The sequence below is a fragment of the Bos mutus genome, chromosome 3, assembly GCF_027580195.1.
Source record: "Bos mutus isolate GX-2022 chromosome 3, NWIPB_WYAK_1.1, whole genome shotgun sequence".
Taxonomy (NCBI): domain Eukaryota; kingdom Metazoa; phylum Chordata; class Mammalia; order Artiodactyla; family Bovidae; genus Bos; species Bos mutus.
In genome coordinates, this window is record NC_091619.1 from 57,391,037 (window position 1) to 57,412,883 (window position 21,847).

General features: G+C 36.9%; 2 protein-coding genes across 2 annotated transcripts in view; one reads left to right on the top strand and one right to left on the bottom strand.

Annotated features, from left to right (window-relative positions):
- Positions 1 to 877: 877 nt before the first annotated feature.
- CTBS (chitobiase) lies at positions 878 to 15,925 on the top strand. The gene is made up of 7 exons (XM_005887412.3): positions 878 to 1,081; positions 2,247 to 2,385; positions 2,866 to 3,074; positions 6,197 to 6,368; positions 8,624 to 8,721; positions 9,074 to 9,220; positions 14,447 to 15,925. Exons 1-7 carry the CDS (start codon positions 905 to 907, stop codon positions 14,636 to 14,638), a joined length of 1,134 nt encoding a protein of 377 aa, XP_005887474.1. The 5' UTR covers positions 878 to 904; the 3' UTR covers positions 14,639 to 15,925.
- Positions 15,926 to 17,699: 1,774 nt separating this feature from the next.
- SPATA1 (spermatogenesis associated 1) overlaps positions 17,700 to 21,847 on the bottom strand; it is a 58,864-nt gene continuing 54,716 nt past the window's right edge. Inside the window, 3 exon segments of the mRNA XM_005887413.3 lie at positions 17,700 to 17,727; positions 17,729 to 17,787; positions 20,140 to 20,238. Coding sequence (XP_005887475.1) covers positions 17,700 to 17,727; positions 17,729 to 17,787; positions 20,140 to 20,238 — 186 coding nt within the window.

The following is a 21,847-nucleotide window of genomic DNA, read 5'->3' on the forward strand; positions in this document are numbered from 1 at the left end:
GAAAAAGTAACAGCACATCCTCTGGGAAATCCCATGGACAGAGAAGCCTGGTGGGCTACAGTCCATGGTGTCGGAAAGAGTCGGACACAAACTAGCAACTAAAACAACAGTACATCCATCACCAAATTGGGCTGACCAACTTCCAGATTAAACATTGCTAGAAATCCCTTATTAACAGCAATCTGGAGTCCCAATTGGGAAAAAGTCCTGGGCAATGGGTCCACCCCACGGTTGAAACTTCAGATTGTAGTTTTGGGAACTCCCGCTCATAATCCCAGGTCACAAACTCAAATCGTCATCAGTTTACACTCAAAAAATACAGCTCTGGTTTTACTTTAATGTTTGCAATGCTGTTTTTTTTTTTTTTTTTTTTTTCCACCTTTTAAGTCATAAGATTTTCCAGATACCAGGGGGTCTGACGAGGTCTCCAGAGGCTCCGAGGAAATCCAAGATCCACTCCCTCTCTTATCTAAAGCACTGTCCCTTGACTGGCTGATACGAGTTCGTGTGTTTGAGACAAACACCTAGCCCAGGCAGGGTTAGAAGGCAGTCAGAAACCTCTCCTGCTTCTAAAGCCTGCCCAGACTACTTGCTTTTTAATTTCCTTCACGAGGCTCTTGTTGTTGTTCAGTCGCTCAGTCGTGTCCGACTCTTTGCGACCCCATGGACTGCAGCACGCCAGGCCTCTCTGTCCCTCACGCTCAACATCTCCCTGAGTTTGCCCAAGTTGGTCTGCAAGGCGCCGGAGGCTCATAAACTTCAGTGCCTCCTTCCGACAGCCCAGATCCCCAGGGCTTGGAGACCGCAGCCTCCCCACCCCGCCCCGCCCCGCCTCCCCTCTCCCCTCCATAAAGCAGGCCCCAGCTGGGAACCCGAAGGTACCGTTGCCTGGTGAGCCGCTAGTATGGCACGGCTGCAGCTAGCAGGGAGCCGGCGCCTCGTTCCCTTGCCCCGCCGGGCGCCCAGACTCGCTCCGCTGCTGCTGCCGCTGCTGCTGGCGCTGCCCGATGGGGCAAGGGCGGACTGCCCGTGCAAGGTCCCAGCGCTGTGCCGTCCCATCACCCACCGCCCCGACTTCGAGGTCAGTGGCATCCCTCTCCCCTGACCCTCCGGGTCTGGTTCTCACAGGGCCCCCAAAAGACTTTGAGTAGAAGAACGGAGCCGGAAAAAGAGGTGTTGGGGGGTAGGGGGGCGGAACTATCTTTGCTCGCGGAGGACCTTTCTGTTCACGAATTTCCTTGAGGAAATTTGGGATCAGAGAGGTTGAGTAACTCCTCCCAGGTCTCACAGTTAAGTATTCCAACCTAGGCCTGAATCCAAGACCCTTGCATCAGCCTGCTGTGTTTCTCCTGAGGTACTCTGGCCAAACAAGCAGGCCTGTAAGGAAATAACTCCCTAAGTAGCAAGACCTATTGGTTTCCAAGAGGATGAGGATGAGTTTGAGAGAATCAGCACTGCGGCGCGGTCCAGTGAAAGACTGAACGTGCTCCTTACTCTGCTTTTCTATACCCGGCACCCAAGAAGGGGGATAAAAATAGGTCTTTAATTTTCTAAAATGCATACCTAAAATATATATATTCTCTTCTTAAAATCCTTTCCCTCGGGATAATTTCTCAAAAGGGCTTCAAGTCCTTTCATGATTTAACCCTGACTACCTCTCTCTGGTTCATTATTGTCTTCCTCCAAATTCTAGGTGTCAGCCGAACATAACACTGGGCTCTCTGTGCCTCCAGGCACTTGCCACTATTTCTTCCTAGCTTACCCTCCCCTGCTTTCCAGACCCTGCTAATTTCCTCTGCCACCAATTAATTGGGACCCGTATATCTAATTGGAGAAGGCAATGGCACCCCACTCCAGTACTCTTGCCTGGAAAATCCCATGGATGGAGGAGCCTGGTAGGCTGCAGTCCATGGGGTCGCTAGGAGTCTGACACTACTGAGCAACTTCACTTTGACTTTTCACTTTTGTGCATTGGAGGAGGAAATGGCAACCCACTCCAGTGTTCTTGCCTGGAGAATCCCATGGACAGAGGAGCCTGGTGGGCTGCCGTCTATGGGGTCGCACAGAGTCGGACACAACTGAAGCGACTTAGCAGCAGCAGCAGCAGCATATCTAATTCATTCTTGTACTCTCAGTGTCTACCAGTGCCTGCCGTATGATCGATGATTAATTAATATTTCTTTGGGTGGTCAGAATGGTATTCTTCCTGGTTTAAGTGAGGGTGCTTATTCCTGTTGTTTTGGCAGGTCTTTGTATTTGATGTTGGACATAAAACTTGGAAATATTATGACTGGTCACAGATTACAACTGTGGTACTTTTCTCAAATTATGACCCAGAACTTATGTGCCATGCTCATGCAAAAGGAGCCAGAGTAGTGTTAAAAGGTAAGGTACAACTTTAACCAGATGTGTCTAGCCAATTGGTAAGTTTAGTTGCATCATCTGCTATCTCAATTTCCAAAAATGTTCATGTTTATATGTTTAGCATCCTAAAATTAATCTTACTGTTTAATTCATTTTTCAGGTAGAGATATTTTTAAAGCATCAAGTCAACCACCATATGATCTGGGCAAAATATTGAGTCCTAATTAGCATGATGACCCTTAGCTAGCCATAGCTCACAATCTCTGTTTTTAATCTGAGAATATTACTAATTATTCATAATGGTTATTTAGAGATCAGTGACCTTTTCTGTGATTTTGATGTATTATTTCTTCATTTGGAAAACTTAAATTTGAGGCTGAGCATTCAAAAATTATGAGATGTTTTAAAGATATTTGGATCTCTTTGGAATGGGTTTGTGAAATATATTTTATTAAAATGTGGAAAGCATGTATGTACAAAAGATGTCTATTTCTTCCATAGGAGATGTACCTGTAAAGGATATCATTAATGCTACTTTCAGAGCATCCTGGATAGCTCAACAAGTTAAGCTGGCCAAAACACAATATACGGATGGAATTAATCTAGACATAGAACAAGATGTTGCTCATTCATCACCTGAATATTATGCATTAACTGCTTTAGTCAAAGAAACCACAGACTCTTTCCATCATGAAATTAAAGGATCACAGGTGAAAATTAATTTGCTGTTTTTTTGAAACCCTTTGTTTTTCCTCTCAAAATTCATTAAGGTAGAATCTCAGTTTTACTGAGTAGGAAGTTTCAGCACATCCTAAAAAATTTTCTGGAACTTTTGAGGTTCTTAACTAATAGAGTTTTATAAAATTTTAAGGTGCCAAACCTGTTCTTTATTCACATAAGGCTACAACACTGGAACTGCCCTACCTGCTTGCCTTGCAGCATGGCTAGATATAGTAGAAAGGCAGAGGAAGGACTCAGTTGGCCAGGCCCTGCTTTCATCAGTTCAGGACAGAAACAGCTTTTGCCTAAGAGTAGAGATAGTCCTGGAGAAGTGTCTCACTTGCTCCATAGACTCTGAATTACTTTGCAAAGCACCCATGGCCCAGTGAGACTCAAACCCTAATTCTAGGAACTGTATTTTTATCAAGAGTGATAGGTGGGTGATTCTGGTCTAGTTGGTCAACATGAATTTGAGAAGCACTAGAAAAATAATAGACAACATAAAAATTGATATCTCTGTGACTGCATGCAAGTAGGGAAGGTTTGTCAGTGTGGAATTCAATTTTCCAGACAAGTACACTTTAGATCAAGAATAGCAAATACCTGGCATGCAGGTCACCGTACTCTTCTCACAGATTTTGGCCTCAGAAACTTTTCCTTCATTCTCTAGATTGCTTTGTTAATAGGGTAGAATTAATGTGTGGGAACTTATTTGCTGGTCCTGATTAAACTATAGTGAAAGAACAAAGAGGAAGAGACTGAGCAAAGACTTGGCAGTATGAGTATCTATTTCCATGGGCAAGTAGAACAATTTGGGCTACTATGTCAAGTTCATATTAGGTAAGGTGGTGGGAAGTACGGTTGTCAAGCTGAGCCAGATTGTCACACAGAACATCCAGGATGTCACACTGAAGAGTATGCATTTGATTCTATATGTAATGGGTAAAGTGTGTAGAAAGTATCTGGGGAAGATTATTTATGGTAGTACGTAAAATTGTCTAGAGGAGACTTATAAGGAACCCAGTAATCCAATAACTTAGAATTTATGGTTTGAATAGGAATGATGGCATAACCCTAACCGGAGAAGGCAATGGCACCCCACTCCAGTACTCTTGCCTGGAAAAACCATGGACGGCGGAGCCTGGTAGGCTGTACTCCATGGGATCGCTAAGAGTCAGACATGACTGAACAACTTCACTTTCACTTTCATGCATTGGAGAAGGAAATGGCAATCCACTCCAGTGTTCTTGCCTGGAGAATCCCAGGGATAGGGGAGCCTGGTGGGCCTCCGTCTCTGGGGTCACACAGAGTTGGACATGACTGAAGCAACTTAGCACCAGCAGCAGCATAACCCTAATGCTCAGAAAGTGTTCATTGAATTAGTGGATAAAAGAAAAGGAAGGGGCAGAACAATTGTGAGAAGCTACCTAAAAGAAAATGTGAGATTAGCTATAGGATGAGAGAGAAGAGAGTCAGAAAAAGCCCCAAAGTCCTTAAACCGGTGAGCAGGAAAAAAAAAAAAAAAAGAGCCCCTGGAAGGAGAAATGAATTTTGGGGAAAAGATGATAATTTAGGATTATAGAATTTGTCCTTACAGAATTAAACAACTAGAAGGGCTCTTGAAGAATTCTTTCTACACTGTCACTGTTATAGTTGGAAAACAGACCACATATTTAAAATGAAATAATCTAGTTATATGAGAGCCAACGTAAGAATCAGTCTTTTGATTTCTTTTCTAATACACTAACACTACCTGCTAAAAACAGTGTGAGATTAACCATGACAGGAAACCCAGTGAAACTCACTGCTCAGAAGAGAGGCAAGGACTTGCAAAATGAATTTAAAATTTACCTGCTTAGAGGCAGTCACTTTCTCTATCACCTTATTATACTTCCATTTTGTAAGAGGAGAGAGTGAAAAAATGAAGTCCAATATGTAAAAATTTCATTTTATAACCTATTTTGCTGGAGAGATTTGGGGAAAGCCTGTACTTACAAAACAGAGCTTTCTTTAGTGTTAATAATGAGAGAGTTATAGAGAGAATTTTGAGAAAGTCCTAAGAAGAGTTAAGTAGAATAAATTGGCCAAAGTGTAAAAATTTAACTAAAATACCTCAACTTTTTGTAATATTAATCAGTATATTTATTGAGAGCCTAATTAAGAAGAAAACTTTTAATGAAGCTTCAGAACATTTGCAGGCATATATAATACTCAATTTTGGAGAAGGAAATGGCAACCCACTCCAGTGTTCTTGCCTGGAGAATCCCAGGGACAGAGGAGCCTGGTGGGCTGCCGTCTATGGGGTCGCACAGAGTCGGACACGACTGATGTGACTTAGCAGCAGCAGCAGCAGCAGCATAACACTCAATTAAAGCAATAAATCTTAAGAGGCTTGTCCTTACCGAGGACTGGCTCATATTCAAAATGAAAGATAATTTATCACTCAAGTTTTATTTGAATATTTCCATAAAATCAACCTTTTAAGTGGCTTGTATAACATTTTGAGTTGATTACTATATACTAGTAGCCATAAAATACCACTACTCTTTAATTATAATATTGGACTAAACCTACCAGGTAGCATAAAAGGAATCAGGAGCTCAAACTCCCAACACAGTCCAGTCAGCTTGTGCCAAGAGATGACCTATGTAACTTGCACGATATTTTAAAGAATTTTAAAATTTGAATTCTTTCCATGTGTTTTACTCTCTAGTTGCTTATAGACCCTACCATACCCTACTGTGATTACATGAATTTTCTTTAATCAGTTGAGTTGCCAGTCTGTAGGCATTTGAGTTTAAAACTCCTCTTCTACAGTGTGCCCACTCCTGGTCATTGTACAAGTCCAAATATTTCCTGGTCCAAATATATGTCCATTATCTATATCTATATATGTCCAAAATATTGTCCAAAACACATGTCTGGGTCAGTCCATGCAGGCAAAAAATACATTTCTTAGAATTGTTCTCATTCTATACATGTCAAACTCTATGTTCATACACCTAAGTGGTTCTTTTTGGGCGATAATATGAAGCAAGAGAATATATAATCAACAAAACATCTGCCGTAATATGCATATTTGATCATGTTACATAAAATGGTTTTTCTACAGGTAACCTTTGATGTACCTTGGGGTCCAAACTGCGTAGGTGCAAGGTGCTATAACTATACCGGAATTGCAGATGCCTGTGACTTTCTCTTTGTGATGTCTTACGACGAACGATGTCTGGCCTGTTCACAATGTATTGCAGGAGCCAATTCTCCCTATATTCAGACACTAACTGGTAAGAAATCACAAAGTGATCATTTATCAGTAACAGTAATTCTATAGCCTCAAACATTAAGATATGTTTTAGTATTTCTAAGTCATTTGTATATGTTTTCCATTTGTAACACTTTCTTAAAACATAAACACCTCTTAATTTGAGAGCTTTAAATTTTATAAAAAGTTTTAACATTTTCAATTACTTCTTCTAAAAGTCTTGTCAGATAGGCGTAATAAATTAACTCTCCATTATAGATGAGATGAAGGGTGTTAAGATCTCATGATTGCATGGCTATTAGGTAGTGTATGGTTGGGATTCAAGCAGGTGTTCTAACTTCAGGTCACAGCTCTTTTCAGAAAGTTACGCAAAGAAGATATTTGCTTATTTAGAATTTGACAGATTTTTTTTGTTGAAATAACCAATGTTAAATAATTTAATAGCAAAGGTAGCTATAATGTAACTATTGTACATGATTGATAGTATTGTTTTTTACCTTATTTGACATTTATGTTTAGTACCCATGCTACATTGACAATTACATTCCTATTAAGAGTACTTCTGGTAAGTCATTCATATGACATGGACTTTGCATTATCCTTTCTGAAGTTTGCGTTGGTTTGTATGCCATCAACTGATTGAATAAAAGATTGCTTGTTAACTTTTGGACTTAAGTGAGATTTTCTGGCATAGTTGGCACTGATTTAACTATTAAATAATAAATAAAAACCCCTTTATATTTCATATAGAGGTAAAATCATAGAACCTGACTTTATCTTTTTTATCATGTCCTAATTGTCTGGATGGGTTTCCCAGGTGGCTCAGTGTTAAAGAATCCACCTGCCAATGCAGGAGACCCTAGTTCAGTCCCTGGGTCAGGAAGATCCCCTGGAGAAGGAAATGGCAACCCACTACAGTATTCTTTCCTGGGAAATCTCATGGACAGAGGAGCCAGGAGGGCTATAGTCAGTGGGGTCGCAAAGAGTTAGACATTACTTAGTGACTAAACAACAACAAATTTTCTGAATAGACTAGTTTGATCAAAAGCATATCCTATTTAAAATTTGAAAAAATGTGTTATAATACAAAATAATTATTTAATCCAGTGTTTGCAAGCTGCGTTTATGAAAGATATGATAATTATGTATATCAGTAAAAGATTCATTATCATGTATGTTTGGGAAATGATGCATACTCCATCCCTCTCTTGGATATTGAACAGTACATGGTAACTTTAAAGACTCAGAAAAACGGCAAATTACTCAACTCATCCTAGCTAATCTTGGAACATGTCTTTGTATTTTGCAGCATGGGTAAGAAAGGAATTGATAGGACCATGGATTTATTCATTTTTCTCTGTTTCCTATCTATAGATTATCTGCTACCGAGTAAGATAAGGTAGCTGTAATTCATGTGTATAGTTCAGTTCAGTGTCTCAGTCGTGTCTGACTCTTGGCGACCCCATGAACCGCAGCACGCCAGGCCTCCCTGTCCATCACCAACTGCTGGAGTCTACCCAAACCCATGTCCATTGAGTTGGTGATGCCATCCAACCATCTCATCCTCTGTTGTCCCCTTCTCCTCCTGCCCTCAATCCTTCCCAGCATCAGGGTCTTTTCAAATGAGTCAGCTCTTTGCATCAGGTGGCCAAAGTATTGGAGTTTCAGCTTCAACATCAGTCCTTCCAATGAACACCCAGGACTGATCTCCTTTAGGATACTGATAAAATATGAAACACTTGTGCATTCAAGAAGCAGTTTTGAGACCCCTGCCAGAAAGTTTGACTTATATAACTTTTTTAAAGCTTTAGAATCTAGGATATCAAATCTGTGCCTTAGTAGTTAATAGACACAATTAACATGCTTTCCTGAAATGTGCCAGTGTTCTTAAAATAAATTTTGTGAATTTTTTGCTTCAGTTTGATTTTGATTATTTCGAATGTTTTCTATTAATTTGCATGCTGCAACTAAAAGAGCTGCATGCCGAAAATAAAAGATTCTGTAACATGCCACAACTAATGATCCTGCATACCAATGAAGACTCAGTGCAGCCAAATAAATAAATATTTTATAAAACAAATGACTTAGAAAGTGATACAAAATTTATAGACTTTAAGAGATGACTTTTATAGTATATTAGAGAAACACTGTAGTGTCTTGAATAAATGTACCTGTTTTTACAAACTTGGATTCTGAGTGGTTACATAGCTTGTATGAACACATTAGTAGATATATGAAGAGAAAAATAATATGATTTTTCTGTTCCTATTTGATCAGGATATGATGACTTCATCAAGATTGGAATTAACCCTAAGAAACTTGTAATGGGTATTCCCTGGTATGGTTATGATTTTACCTGCCAAAATCTATCAGTGGTAAGAACAAATCATTTCTTATGTAATTTTTTTCTCTTTCTAGAGCTTGGTTTGTTTCCTCTATATAAACTTTACTTTATTTAGAGTTTAGAAACTTCTCTCTATAGAATACATATACTTTATAGAGAACTTCTTTAATATAGTTTGGGACTAAATAAATAATTAAATCCCATGCAAGTGTGTGAATATTTCTATATATCTATTTAATATTAAAATTTAACTTCAATTTGTATAGTCAGATTATCTACTTATAGTTTATATTTCATGTATAATAATTTTTTATAATTTTTGATTTGACTCTGAAGATTTGTTTAATTGATAATCTATAACATGAACATTTTTGCGTTTATAGGATCATGTTTGTACCACTGCAAAATACCCTTGTAGAGATGCTGTACATCATCAAGTGACATATCAAAAAATTATGAAGCAAGTAAATAGTTCTACTTCTGGAAGACTGTGGGATAAAAATCAGCAGTCTCCTTATTATCACTATAAAGTAAGACTATCCACAAGTTACAAATCTTTATTAGTTTTCATGATTGCATGTTTTCATAATTACATATTTGATAGTAAGATTTTCTTCTATCAGTTTTCTTATAGGATACAACATACAGACTGCTGTTTACATGAGTAGACTTGTGTTTGAACCTGAGTAATCAGGAACTTGACTTCCCTTGTGAGCAATTCAAGTTATGCTAATAGTGGAACAGATAGATCTGCATGGGCCACTTGTCATTTTAGATGATATAATAAAAACATGTATATCACAAACAATTTTCTTAGGAGTTGACAATTTTAAATGATGCCTGTTGCTTTTGAAAGGACTTTGGACCAAAATAGGTTACTTGCTCTGAAAATCTCCATTTTTCAAAGCAGTCTCACGATTCTTATGAGGCTGTTATATTGGAAGAAATGAGACTGAGACTAGAAGATGCATCATTATGCACTTTACAATGGAAAATTGTATCATTCCAAATTTATCCCACAGTTCAAACTGTGATATTAAATAAATTATAAACAATATTAAAAATTAGAGACTGAAAAATATTACAAACAGAAACTTGAAGAAACAGAGTAAATGACTAATAATTCTGTCAGGTAGTTTTTGATAAACAGGAATTGCCATACTGAAGGGATAAAAAAAGTTATATTATCCATAGTTTACCTTTAGCATAATAAAAACTTTTCCACACCTCAAAAATTTTTAAATACAAACCATCTTTGAATTTGCCTTAGATTATGTTAACTATTAAAGGAACCCTAAAATGATATGATGAATGTTAATTCCAGCAAGAATGTATATATATTTTTCTGATAGTCTGATATCAGACTACATATATACATATGTATATATGTATATATATACATATATATATAAATGACTACATATATACATATTTAATAAATTATAATTGATGTACATGTACATGCCTGTATATCATTTATGTAGAAAGTTTTAGTTTAGAGCTTTTTAAACTTTAGAATCTAGACTCTAAAGCATAAACTTATTAATTAAACTTGGGTATATTGTGATCCTTCTCCTCCTTAAGGAGAAGGATGAGATGGTTGGATGGCATCACCGACATGGGTTTGGGTGGACTCCGGGAGTTGGTGTTGGACAGGGAGGTCTGGCGTGCTACGGTTCATGGGGTCGCAGAGAGTCGGACATGACTGAACAACTGAACTGAACTGAATATTGTGATCCTGTCTTTACCAAACCGTATTTATAGAATTTTGTTCTGGGAACTGTTAATAATACATAGACACACACACATACACACATACACACACTCGAGTGGTTACTAGTGGGAAGAGCAGGGAGAGGGCAATATAGAAGGTGGGGAAGTGGGAGGAACAAATTTTTGGGTATAACATAGGCTCAAGGATATATTGTACGGCACAAGGAATATAGCCAATATTGGAAAGTAACCTTCAAAATTGTGTAATTTAAAATTTTAAAGGTCGAATTAAATTCTAAAAGAATTTACTAAAAAAACCACACACACACACACACAAATACACACACATGCCATAGCCAAATATATCTGGAAAACACTACATACTGTAAGTCTCTCTTGAAAATTTATAATGTATAACATAATATTCAAGGATTTGAGATGTAAATTTGGAAAACTCAGCAGTGGCCACAGGACTGGAAAAGGTCCGTTTTCATTCCAATCCCAAAGAAAGGCAATGCCAAAGAATGCTCAAACTACCGCACAATTGCACTCATCTCACACGCTGGTAAAGTAATGCTCAAAATTCTCCAAGCCAGGCTTCAGCAGTATGTGAACCGTGAACTTCCTGATGTTCAAGCTGGTTTTAGAAAAGGCAGAGGAACCGGAGATCAAATTGCCAACATCTGCTGGATCATGGAAAAAGCAAGAGAGTTCCAGAAAAACATCTATTTCTGCTTTATTGACTATGCCAAAGCCTTTGACTGTGTGGATCACAATAAACTGTGGACAATTCTGAAAGAGATGGGAATACCAGACCACCTGATCTGCCTCTTGAGAAATCTGCATGCAGGTCAGGAAGCAACAGTTAGAACTGGATATGGAACAACAGACTGGTTCCAAATAGGAAAAGGAGTACGTCAAGGCTGTATATTGTCACCCTGCTTATTTAACTTATATGCAGAGTACATCATGAGAAATGCTGGGCTGGATGAAGCACAAGCTGGAATCAAGATTACTGGGAGAAATATCAATAACCTCAGATACGCAGATGACACCATCCTTATGGCAGAAAGTGAAGAAGAACTAAAAAGCCTCTGGATGAAAGTGAAAGTGGAGAGTGAAAAAGTTGGCTTAAAGCTCAAATTTCAGAAAACAAGATCATGGCATCTGGTCCCATCACTTCATGGGAAATAGATGGGGAAACAGTGGAAACAGTGTCAGACTTTATTTTTCTGGGCTCCAAAATCACCACAGATGGTGACTACAGTCATGAAATTAAAAGACGCTTACTCCTTGGAAGGAAGGTTATGACCAACCTAGATAGCATATTCAAAAGCAGAGACATTACTTTGCCAACAAAGGTTCATCTAGTCAAGGCTATGGTTTTTCCTGTGGTCATGTATGGATGTGAGAGTTGGACTGTGAAGAAGGCTGAGCGCCGAAGAATTGATGCTTTTGAACTGTGGTGTTGGAGAAGACTCTTGAGAGTCCCTTGGACTGCAAGGAGATCCAACCAGTCCATTCTGAAGGAGATCAGCCCTGGGATTTCTTTGGAAGGAATGATGCTAAATCTGAAACTCATTGGAAAAGACTCTGATGCTGGGAGGGATTGGGGGCAGGAGGAGAAGGGGACGACAGAGGATGAGATAGCTGGATGGCATCACTGACTCGATGGACGTGAGTCTGGGTGAACTCCGGGAATTGGACAGGGAGGCCTGGCGTGCTGGGATTCATGGGGTCACAAAGAATCGGACATGACTGAGCAACTGAACTAACTATAGTACATACGGAGAAGGCAATGGCAACCCACTCCAATACTCTTGCCTGGAAAATCCCATGGATGGAGGAGCCTGGGAGGCTATAGTCCATGGGGTCACTATAAGTTGGACACGACTGAGCGACTTCACTTTCACTTTTCACTTTCATGCATTGGAGAAGGAAAATGGCAACCCACTCCAGTGTTCTTGCCTAGAGAATCCCAGGGACGGGGGAGCCTGGTGGACTGCCGTCTATGGGGTCACAAAGAGTTGGACGTGACTGAAGCGACTTAGCAGCAGCAGCATAGTACATAAAGTAATTTAATTGTTTGACATAGAACCCTGTTTCCCAACACTCTTAGAAACTTGCAGGGGAACAGTTTTTCGTGGACATCAGTTTGGTAAATGGCTTATTTAACCAATTATATATAGTTTGGAAATACATATTTTAAAATAAATAGTTTACCCTATTATGTACTGTTTTTTTTGTAATTCCTTTTTTTCCTTAATGCATAATAAGACATATTCTTTAAGATTTTAGAACTGAGGAAACATCTTGATGAACCTTGAAAACTATTCATTTCATGGCACTTCAGACAGCCATCTAGTTATAACCAATTTGTTCTCCTTCATTCTTTGTAAAATTCCATAGCAACCCAAATCAAGTTTCTGTTTTTACTGAAGAGAATCATTGTGCTTTCTAAAGCTGTCTCAGCAATAGCAGCTTCCTGTTGCAGTCAATATTCTTGGAGGCATATATTCCTTAACCAGGCATATGTCAAACTTACAAATATCCAGTTTTTCATCCTTTGATCCTTCACTATTTGAGGTATTTGAAATTTTTAATATGTCAGAAAGACTCAAAGTACTATTGGGTTGGCCAGAAATTTCATCCTAATTTTGTAAGCTAGTATGGAAAAAAGCTAAACGAACTTTTTGGCCAACCCAATAGAATGATGACAAAATTCAAAGGGATATGTCTTTGGGGCAATATGTCTTTGCCCCTGCCTCTAAAAAAATAAATCTTTCTATATTTAGGGACAAGGTTTGCAAGTTGTCTTTTAATATCGAATCACAATTGATACTAGAGCATGTATGCCTTTTTCTAAACAATTTATATAATAGGATATAAGATATAGTAATGAATCTGCTACACTTATATGTAATGAATCAGCTATACTTATATATCCACAGCTTATTCATTTACCAAGTGACTACTATCCTTTAAAGCAGTCATCTTATGAGATGATTCTAATTCTCATGGTGCTAGCATAAATAAAAATATTACTGACATTCATTGAGAATTGCCTTTAAAGAGTTCCCCAGATGTATATAAAAATTAGTAAATTATTTTAAATCGCAGATTGTTCTATTTTTTACTTCCTATCTTTCCCCCTTCCTTTACCCTTTTGCTTAATTCTGCTCCTTTCCTCTTTCTTTTATCCTTTATCCATAGCTTATATACCTTCTAAAAGAGACTACGGTTAGTGCTAGATAGAGGCAAGTGGTAGTGGGGAAAAGGACTTTTAAGGAAAGTAAGCATAAGACCAATTTCTAGTTTGTGGTTCTTAATCAGGTGTGTGCCTAAGTCACCCATGGGGTCCAGACCCACAGGCTCTTAGACTCAATTCTGTAAGACCTAGAAAAAGAGATATTTTCTTCATCCATTGCCATTACCTTTTGATCTGACTGTTTCATCATAAACAAAGACACCTGTTGAGCTTCTAACTAGGTACATTCCCAGGAACTGTAAGTGAATGCAAACAAAACAAAACAAAACGTGTATAAGTTGGTTTTAGAAGGCAAAAGCAGTGATTCTCCTTAATCTTGACTACATATCAGAATCACCTAATGGAACATTAAAACATAACACAAAGAAACAAATATATGTTATAGCACTAGCCCTGGAAGATTTTGATTCAATAGTTTTCATGTGGTGTGGGTCCTAGGAATCTGTTTTTAAAAGTCCTCACAAGTGATTCAGATGTGAACAGCACATCTTGGTTGATAATCACCAAATCAGAGCAAGGAAGGAATCTTAGGACATGAGGAGGATTTTAAATAGGATATATTGGGAGGCTCATTTGTGTAATCTCTATTGTTATAAAAGTACTACAGGCAATTATATCTAGAAAGTATCACATATAGAATGATGGACTGTATTATGCATGTCCTGAAAGTTTTATTATTTCAATTGTACCCTATTTGAATCATTGGATTTAAGAAACACTTTTTCCTCTTATTGTGCAGACTATTTTCAAGTTACATTTTAATTTATTTGTACAGGATCAGGCTGGCCATTTCCATCAAGTGTGGTATGATGACCCTCAGAGCATTTCTCTAAAGGCATCATATGTACAAAAACGTGGCATACTCGGCATTGGCATGTGGCATGCAAACTGCCTTGACTACTCTGGAGATGCTATAGCAAAACAGCAAACTGAAGAAATGTGGAAAGCCTTAAAACCAAACCTGTGACCAGAGATGAACATCTTGTGTTAAACTATGAAGATTTAGAAAAATGATCTGTTTAAATCTATCTAGTTTCTGGAAGAGATTAAAAAATTTAGACCTTTTTTCATGTTCTTATATGTTTTAGTTATTAGTATTCTCAAAAACAGATAAAGAACAAAGAAATGCTTTGTTTGAAATTGAAAAATACCTATGTATATCTTCTGTGTACAACAACATAAAGGTAAAGGTAAGAAGCAAGTCAACTTACCATGTCAAATATTCCCCTGTAAGAAGTTTAATACTATAGTTGGGAACAATTGCTTTCAGAATTTTATTATGCTAAAATTTTAAATGATAATAAATGATAAAATATATACTTACAAATCAGTGACAATTTATAAATATGTATAATTTGAAGTGGAAATTGTTTGCCTAGGGATAGATTTTTAAAAATTTAGTCTGGGAATCTGTTTTATACTTGTTTCAATAAATTTTAAACCTGCAATTTTGTGTCTTTAGGTTCATCAAATTGATGCAAATAATTTTTCTGCTTCCCGATTTCTTATAACACTCATGTTCTTGGAGTCACTTGAATGAAACTCACTTAAGTCTCCAAAAGGGGAAAAAATGAATATAAAAGATCAAAATACTTAGAAAATACAAGAAGGTAACTTAATAGTAATTTTTGAATTAGTACGTTAGATATATATAATATTTACCAACTAAATTTTTTTTGAGGTTGTATCTGAAATGCTTACAAAAAACTTGATGTTGAACCCAGTTCTGTTCATTGTCATTTACCCTCCCAAATTATTAATATTCCTTCACTGATGGACATCTGTATATCCTGGTTAGTTTTGTTTGCATAGTTAAATTTTTTCAATTTCTACATCTGTGTTTTGATTATCTAAAGACATTAGTTTCTTAACTGTTGTTTTCTTCCTAAAAGAGAAATTTTGTGCAAAGAAATGTACAAGGGTCTATGTTTCCTTTCTCAAGCCAATTTAGAATATTGTGTTGCATTTATATTAATTCCTATAAGTTCTTAGATTAAAAATCTGCACTCTTAAACTCTGGATTTACATAAATCCTGCCTTCCCTGTGCATTCTGCCCTCTTCAAATTGGGATAAATGATGGTTGAGTCTTCTGTTATGAGAATAATTCATTTCCTACTTGTATGATTATTTATGGCAAAGTAAAACCAATCATTTTCCATAGTATTTGCTGATTACTATTGTCTTTGTATTTTTAAAATAAATTTAAAAGATTTAAATTCTCAGTACTAATCTCTTATAGCTGTGAATGCAAGTTAGACTCATTTTTTTATTTTTTATTTTTTTTAGATCAAATAGATTTTTAATTCAATTGTATGTTCTCATTAAATACAGAAATTATACCTCTATTTTTTCTGTTACAAGTTACTATTACCGTTACAAGTTTCTGTTACTCTTATCTGTCATCTTTTTGTGTATTTTTTATTTATGCTGTTTTTCTCATTTTTCCTTTTTGGGCTTCTTTTTTTTAAAATTATTTAATTATTATTATTTTACTTTACAATATTGCATTGGTTTTGCCATACATCAACATGCATCCGCCACGGGTGTACACGTGTTCCCAATCCTGAACCCCCCTCCCACCTCCCTCCCCATATCATCCCTCTGGGTCATCCCAGTGCACCAGCCCCAAGCTTCTGTATCCTGTATCGAACCTGGACTGGCGATTCATTTGTTATATGATATTATACATGTTTTAATGCCATTCTCCCAAATCATCCCCCCCTCCCTCTCCCACAGAGTCCAAAATACTGTTCTATACATCTGTGTCTCTTTTGCTGTCTTGCATACAGGGTTGTCGTTACCATCTTTCTAAATTCCATATATATGCGTTAGTATACTGTATTGGTGTTTTTCTTTCTGGCTTACTTAACTCTGCATAATTAAAATTAAAAGCTTCTGCACAACAAAAGAAACTATAAGCAAGGTGAAAAGACAGCCTTCAGAATGGGAGAAAATAACAGCAAATGAAGCAACTAACAAACAACTAATCTCAAAAATATACAAGCAACTCCTACAGCTCAATTCCAGAAAAATAAACGACCCAATCAAAAAATAGGCCAAAGAACTAAATAGACATTTCTCCAAAGAAGGCATACAGATGGCTAACAAATCTATGAAAAGATGCTCAACACCACTCATTATCAGAGAAATGCAAATCAAAGCCACAATGAAGTACCATTTCACGCCAGTCAGAATGGCTGTGATCCAAAAGTCTACAAGCAATAAATGCTGGAGAGGGTGTGGAGAAAAGGGAACCCTCTTACACTGTTGGTGTGAATGCAAACTAGTACAGCCACTATGGAGAACAGTGTGGAGATTCCTTAAAAAACTGGAAATAGAACTGCCTTATGATCCAGCAATCCCACTGCTGGGCATACACACTGAGGAAACCAGAATTGAAAGAGACACGTGTACCCCAATGTTCATCGCAGCACTGTTTATAATAGCCAGGACATGGAAGCAACCTAGATGTCCATCATCAGATGAATGGATAAGAAAGCTGTGGTACATATACACAATGGAGTATTACTCAACCATTAAAAAGAATACATTTGAATCAGTTCTAATGAGGTGGATGAAACTGGAGCCTATTACACAGAGTGAAGACATATTTATTAAAATAAATAAAATTTCATTTTACAGTCATACTAGGTATTATATTTTAAGACTACTTAAAAGTGAAAATGATAAAATATAGTACTGTAAAATAAAATGTAATACATTTGAAACCTTAAAAAATAGCCAAATAACTACCATTTTGCTTTTTTTACACCTATATTTCCTGAAACACTGTATAATAGCCACAAGAAAAGTGAAAAGATGTAAAACTTATAATTTATATGAAACAAGGAGAACAATGGTTAAATAAATATGTTCAAGTAAGTAAATAAAATTTTTTTTTTGGCCACACCACAATGCATGTGGGATCTTAATTCCTATACCAGAGATTGAACCTGCACTCCCTGTAATGGAAGTGCAGAGTCTTAATTACTGGATTTTGACCAATAAAAGTTTTAAATTAACATACCTAATTGAGATTGAAAAGTTGTATTAAGTTTCTTCTGTGCCAGTTCAGCTTTCAATGTGCGTAAATCTGAAATTGCTTGTTTTCTCATCTATAAAAAAGAATTGTCTTTCAAAAATGAACTTCCATCTTTTCTAAAATTATATAATTGTCATATAAATAAGGGTTTTCGAAATAGCTTTCATGTCTTCTCTCATTTGCCTTCAGTCCCATTGCTTGCACTGGATTACTATGGTAAATGTATCATTCATAAGTCCCTTTGAGTAAGCATGCTTATCTACTGCTAGTTATGCTACCAAATAATTTCACTTATTAGTATATAAGCATGATAAAAAATAAATGGTTCTAAAAAACTAGAGTGAGAAAGAATTTTATCTTTCATGTATTTCAGTATCTTCTCAATGTGTAAAGAAAATGGTAAAAGCAAAAAACCTCTGACTCCTAAAGAAATTACAAAAAAACTTAATTTCCTGACCTTAGAAACCAAGCAAGCACTTAAGAAATATAATAGTGTGGTAAGCACTCTTTTAAGTGCATTAACCCCTTAGATTCTTCCAGAAATTTAATTGAAGCAGATACTGTTATTCCTCCTCATTTTACAGCTAAGAAAACTGAAATGCCTAGAAGTTAAGTAAATTGCTAAGGTATAAAACCAGAAAGTGGCACAGCCAGAATTCAAACTTAGACCATCTGCTACCAGAACTTGCCATTCTGAGTATTGTCTGTGGACCAGCAGCATCAGCATCACCTGGGAGTCTGTTAGTGCTGAAGATTTTCAGGCTTCCCCCAGAGATCTATTGAATCAGATCCTGCTAGTTTTAACAGGATCTCCAGGTGATATAACATTGAACTTTGAGAAGCAGATTGTGTTATATTATTTGAAGATGATTGCAACAGTCAAAATAGGTTTTCTGCTCCTTAGATCTGTATCTTATGTGTAGATACATAAATTCTTATAATGTATCTTATAATGTCTTCTATGTGACAGTTAGGTCCTATGGTTAATGTAGGATTTTTTTCACCTGCAGCCTGTAAGCTGAAAACATGGTTCTCTTTTTTATGTCTTTCCTGTTTTTTCACTATAATTCTAATTTGGGTTCAAACCATTTATATGTAATATTTATAAGGCTAAAATATACAAAAAATGGTAAGAACTAATGTGTATGCTTTCCAGAAGAAAAGGGCATGAGGAAGTTGTAATTGAAGGCCTTGGTGGGTCTTCTACCCATTCAACTATCCTTAAGTGGACAAGTTTTACGCTTGATTTCTCTCCTTTTTCTGAATACACAGGAGTTTTCATTCACTGAATGTACTATTTTTTTTTTTGAGTGTATACTGTATAAAAATGTCAAATAACTCGTTTTTTTTTTTGTTATTTAAAATTGTCCTTTACCTTTTTCCTTTCCTGTAGTTTTAAGCTTCTCAGTGCTAAGCCAGAGTTTAGTCTGGAGAATGCTGCTAGTGAAAAGAATCTAGAACAGTGCTGTCCAGTAGAGTAGCCACTTGCCACATGTAACTATTTAACCTGAAAGTAACTAAAATTAAATCTAAAATTCAATTCCTCAGTCACACAACAATCTATATATCAAGTGTTCAACATCCTTATGTGGCTAGTGGCTACCTTATCAGACAGTGCAGGTCTTAAACATTTCCACCACCACAGAAAGTTGTATTGGACAGTGCTAATTCTCGACAGGGGTCATTATTCTCTGTCATAAAGCTATTTCTGATAAAGAGAGCACTCATATAACATTGTATATATATGTGTGTGTGTATATATATATATATATATATATATATGAAAACAACCAGAGTAAATGAGATAATTACCGAGAGGAGAAAATATTAAAATTAAATGGGAGCTCAGAGAGTTCAGTGGTTTGTCCGACTTAGGTATGAATGATGCTAATGTATGAAAATTACTTCTTTAAAAATATTTTATGGAAACTCTGTACTGATTCATGGGCTTCCCTGATGGCTCAAGAGGTAAAGAATCTGCCTGCAATGTCTCCTGGTTCTGACAGGAGACATGGGTCTGATCCCTGGGTCATGAAGATCTGCTGGAGAAGGAAATGGCAACCCACTCCAGTATCCTTGCCTGGAAAATCCCATGGACAGAGGAGCATGGCGAGCTACAGTCCATGGGATCACAAAGAGTCGGACAGGACTGAGCATATGATGAATGGATGGGATACTGATTCACAAGGTTCTTTTACTTTATTTCTTAGTGAAATTTTACTAAGTTTTGCTTTGGCCTTGTTAGGAATCTTTTCACAGGATTTCATTATTATTCTTGTACTTTTTTCACTCATGCTTTTTTGTTAAGGTAACAATTTTAAGACAGTCTTTACTGCCTTTACACTATTAACAAGCAAAGTTAAAACACCAAAGTAGTTTATTTCAAGATAAATGTTATAATCTTATTAGGGGAAATTCAAAGTACCTTAATTTCTATTATGAGTTTCATTTTGTCAGTATCCAGTTTTCTCTTAAGTTGATCAATAGCATGTTGTACTTCAGTGATCTGGATGATAAGGTAATTCTGTATGGGACATATAAAGATGTCTTTGTTTAGTATAACATCTGCCTTTTAAATTTTTAATTCTTTGTCAATATAAACAACAAAAAGATCAAATATCAAAAGAGCATATCATGAAAATAACCTATTCCATAAAATAAGCTTGTTGCTTTGCAGTAAATTATTGAGTTGTTTAAATTATTGAGTTGTTAATTTCTTATGCTTTAGGGACCACTTTCCTTTATGTTCTACTACCATTTTAATGTATTATAAAAATAAATAGGTATTTGTAAAATTTACCATTAAATTAGCACCATAGAATCCAACAACTATTACTATAAGATTAATATACTAGGTTTAAGATACTTAGCATGACTTCAGAAATTGGCATAATGGTTTATCAGTGGAATCATAATAGAATCACATTAAAATATTTAATAATGAAATATTGTATTTTATAAGAAAATCTGTTAATATGAGAAAACCTATTTTAGTTAAGTAAAGATTACTTAAGTAACCTTTTGGTTACTTTTGTTCAGAAAAGTTTGTGAGTTGCTATTGTTCATTGTTCAGTTGTTAGTTGTGTCTGATTCTTTATGACCCCATGGGCTGTAGCATGCCAGGCTTCCCTGTCCTTCACCATCTCCTGGAGCTTGCTCAAACTCATGTCCGTTAAGTCGGTGATGCCATTCAACCATCTAGTCCTTGTCGTCCCCTTCTCCTGCTGTCAATCTTTCCCAGCATAAGGGTCTTTTCCAATGAGTTGGTTCTTCCCCATCAGGTGGCCAAAGCATTGGAGCTTCAGCTTCATCATCGGTCCTACCAATGAATATTCAGGATTGATTTCCTTTAGGATGGACTGGTTTGATCTCCTTTCAGTCCAAGGGACTCTCAAGAATCTTCACCAACATGACAGTTCAGAAACATCAATTCTTCAGCGCTCAGCCTTCTCCATGGTCCAACTCTCACATCCATACATGACTACTGGAAAAACCATGAGATGGTTTAGTCACTAAGTCATGTCCAAATCTTGCAACCCCATGGAATGTCGCCTGCCAGGCTCCTCTGTCCATGGGATTCTCCAGGCAAGAATACTGGAGTGAGTTGCCATTTCCTTCCCCAGGGGATCTTCCTGACACAGGAATCAAACCCAGGTCTCCTGGGTTGTAGGTAGATTCTTTGCCAACTGAGCTACGAGAGGAAAACCGTATCTCTGATTATACAGGCCTTTGTTGGCAAAGTAATGTCTCTGCTTTTAAATATGCTCTATACGTTTGTCATAGCTTTTCTTCCAAGGAGTACATGTTTTTTAATTTCATGGCTGCAGTCACAGTCTGCAGTGATTTTGGAGCCCAAGAAAATAAAGGCTGTCACTGTTTCCATTGTTTCCCCATCTATTTGCCATGAAGTGATGGGACTAGATGCCATGAACTTAGTTTTCTGAATGTTGAGTTTTAAGCCAGCGTTTTCACTCTCCTTTTTCACCTTTATCAAAAGGCTCTTTAGTTCCTCTTTGCTTTCTGCCATAAGGGAGGTATCATCTGCATATCTGAGGTTATTGATATTTCTCCCAGCAATCTTGATTCCAGCTTGTGCTTCATCCAGCCTGGCATTTTGCATGTCATCTGCATAT

Excerpts from the sequence above, each read along its gene's own strand:
- CTBS (XM_005887412.3), top strand. The coding sequence starts at position 905 with ATGGCACGGCTGCAGCTAGCAGGGAGCCGGCGCCTCGTTCCCTTGCCC. Across the intron at positions 2,386-2,865 it reads AGCCAGAGTAGTGTTAAAAG|GAGATGTACCTGTAAAGGAT; the intron begins GTAAGGTACAAC and ends TTTCTTCCATAG. Across the intron at positions 6,369-8,623 it reads CTATATTCAGACACTAACTG|GATATGATGACTTCATCAAG; the intron begins GTAAGAAATCAC and ends CTATTTGATCAG.